Source organism: Panthera uncia, chromosome A2, assembly GCF_023721935.1.
Source record: "Panthera uncia isolate 11264 chromosome A2, Puncia_PCG_1.0, whole genome shotgun sequence".
NCBI classification, from domain to species: domain Eukaryota; kingdom Metazoa; phylum Chordata; class Mammalia; order Carnivora; family Felidae; genus Panthera; species Panthera uncia.
Window position 1 is genome coordinate 341,620 of NC_064816.1, and position 1,132 is coordinate 342,751.

The following is a 1,132-nucleotide window of genomic DNA, read 5'->3' on the forward strand; positions in this document are numbered from 1 at the left end:
GGGGGGGGGTGACGCGGTTCTCATGTGGACCCCCCCACGCCCAGGGCCGACGGGAAGCTGCAGGTGCTCCTGGGCGCACACTCCCTGTCGCAGCCCGAGCCCTCCAAGCGCCTGTACGACGTGCTCCGCGCAGTGCCCCACCCAGACAGCCGGCCCGACACAATCGACCACGACCTCCTCCTGCTGCAGGTCTGCCGAGCCCAGCCTCAGTCCCACCTGCCGCACGCGACCCCCGCTGCCCCCCCGCCCTGACCCCCGCTCCCGCCCCTTCCCGTATAGCTGTCAGAGAAGGCCGAGCTGGGCCCCGCCGTGCAGCCCCTGGCCTGGCAGCGCTTGGACCGCGACGTGGCGGCCGGCACGCTCTGCGACGTGGCCGGCTGGGGCGTGGTCACCCACGCGGGCCGCCGGCCGGACCGCCTGCAGCAATTGCAACTGCGGGTGCTCGACCGCGCCACCTGCAACCAGCGCACGTACCACGACGGCACCATCACCCAGAGCATGATGTGTGGGGAGAGCAACCGCCGGGACACCTGCAAGGTGGGGGTGCGGGCGGGGGGTGCGGGGGGAATAACCGCTGGGACACCTGCAAGTTGGGGTGGCAGGGGTGGTGCGGGGGGAGCAACCGCCGGGACACCTGCAAGGTGCGCGGGCGGGGGTCCCTGCAGGCGCGGCTGCAGCGCTCACAGCCCGGCCCGCCGTCCTGTCCCCGCAGGGCGACTCCGGGGGCCCGCTGGTGTGCGGGGGCGTGGCCGAGGCCGTGGTCACGTCGGGCTCGCGCGTGTGCGGCAACCGCAAGAAGCCCGGCATCTACACGCGCCTGGCGAGCTACGTGGCCTGGATCGACGGCGTGATGGCCGAGGGCGCGGCCGCTTGACGAGGCGGCCCCGAGGGGCGGCCGACCGGGGTCGCGCAATAAAGCATCCTCTCCTGCATGCTTCCGGCCCGTCCTGAGCACGCGCGGCCGCGCGGGGGCGCCCGTACTCCTGCATCCGCGGTCCCGGGAGGTGGCGGGGAAGCCGCCCTGCGGGCGAGACCCTGCTCTGGGGGGAGCTTCAGCTTCACAGACCCTCTCGAGTCATTCTGTTCTATGACCCCCGTCCCGCATCGGGAAACGGAGGCTCAGGTCGGGGGA

At 73.2% G+C, this 1,132-nt stretch overlaps 1 protein-coding gene across 1 annotated transcript; it reads left to right on the forward strand.

The window, feature by feature from the left end:
- Nucleotides 1-12: 12 nt before the first annotated feature.
- Nucleotides 13-932, forward strand: CFD (complement factor D; the record flags this gene model as incomplete). The annotated part of the gene is made up of 3 exons (XM_049643178.1): nt 13-189; nt 280-537; nt 713-932. Coding segments are annotated over 3 exons (597 nt in total), but the record flags the coding sequence as incomplete, so codon positions are not given.
- Between the last annotated feature and the right edge of the window lie 200 nt (nt 933-1,132).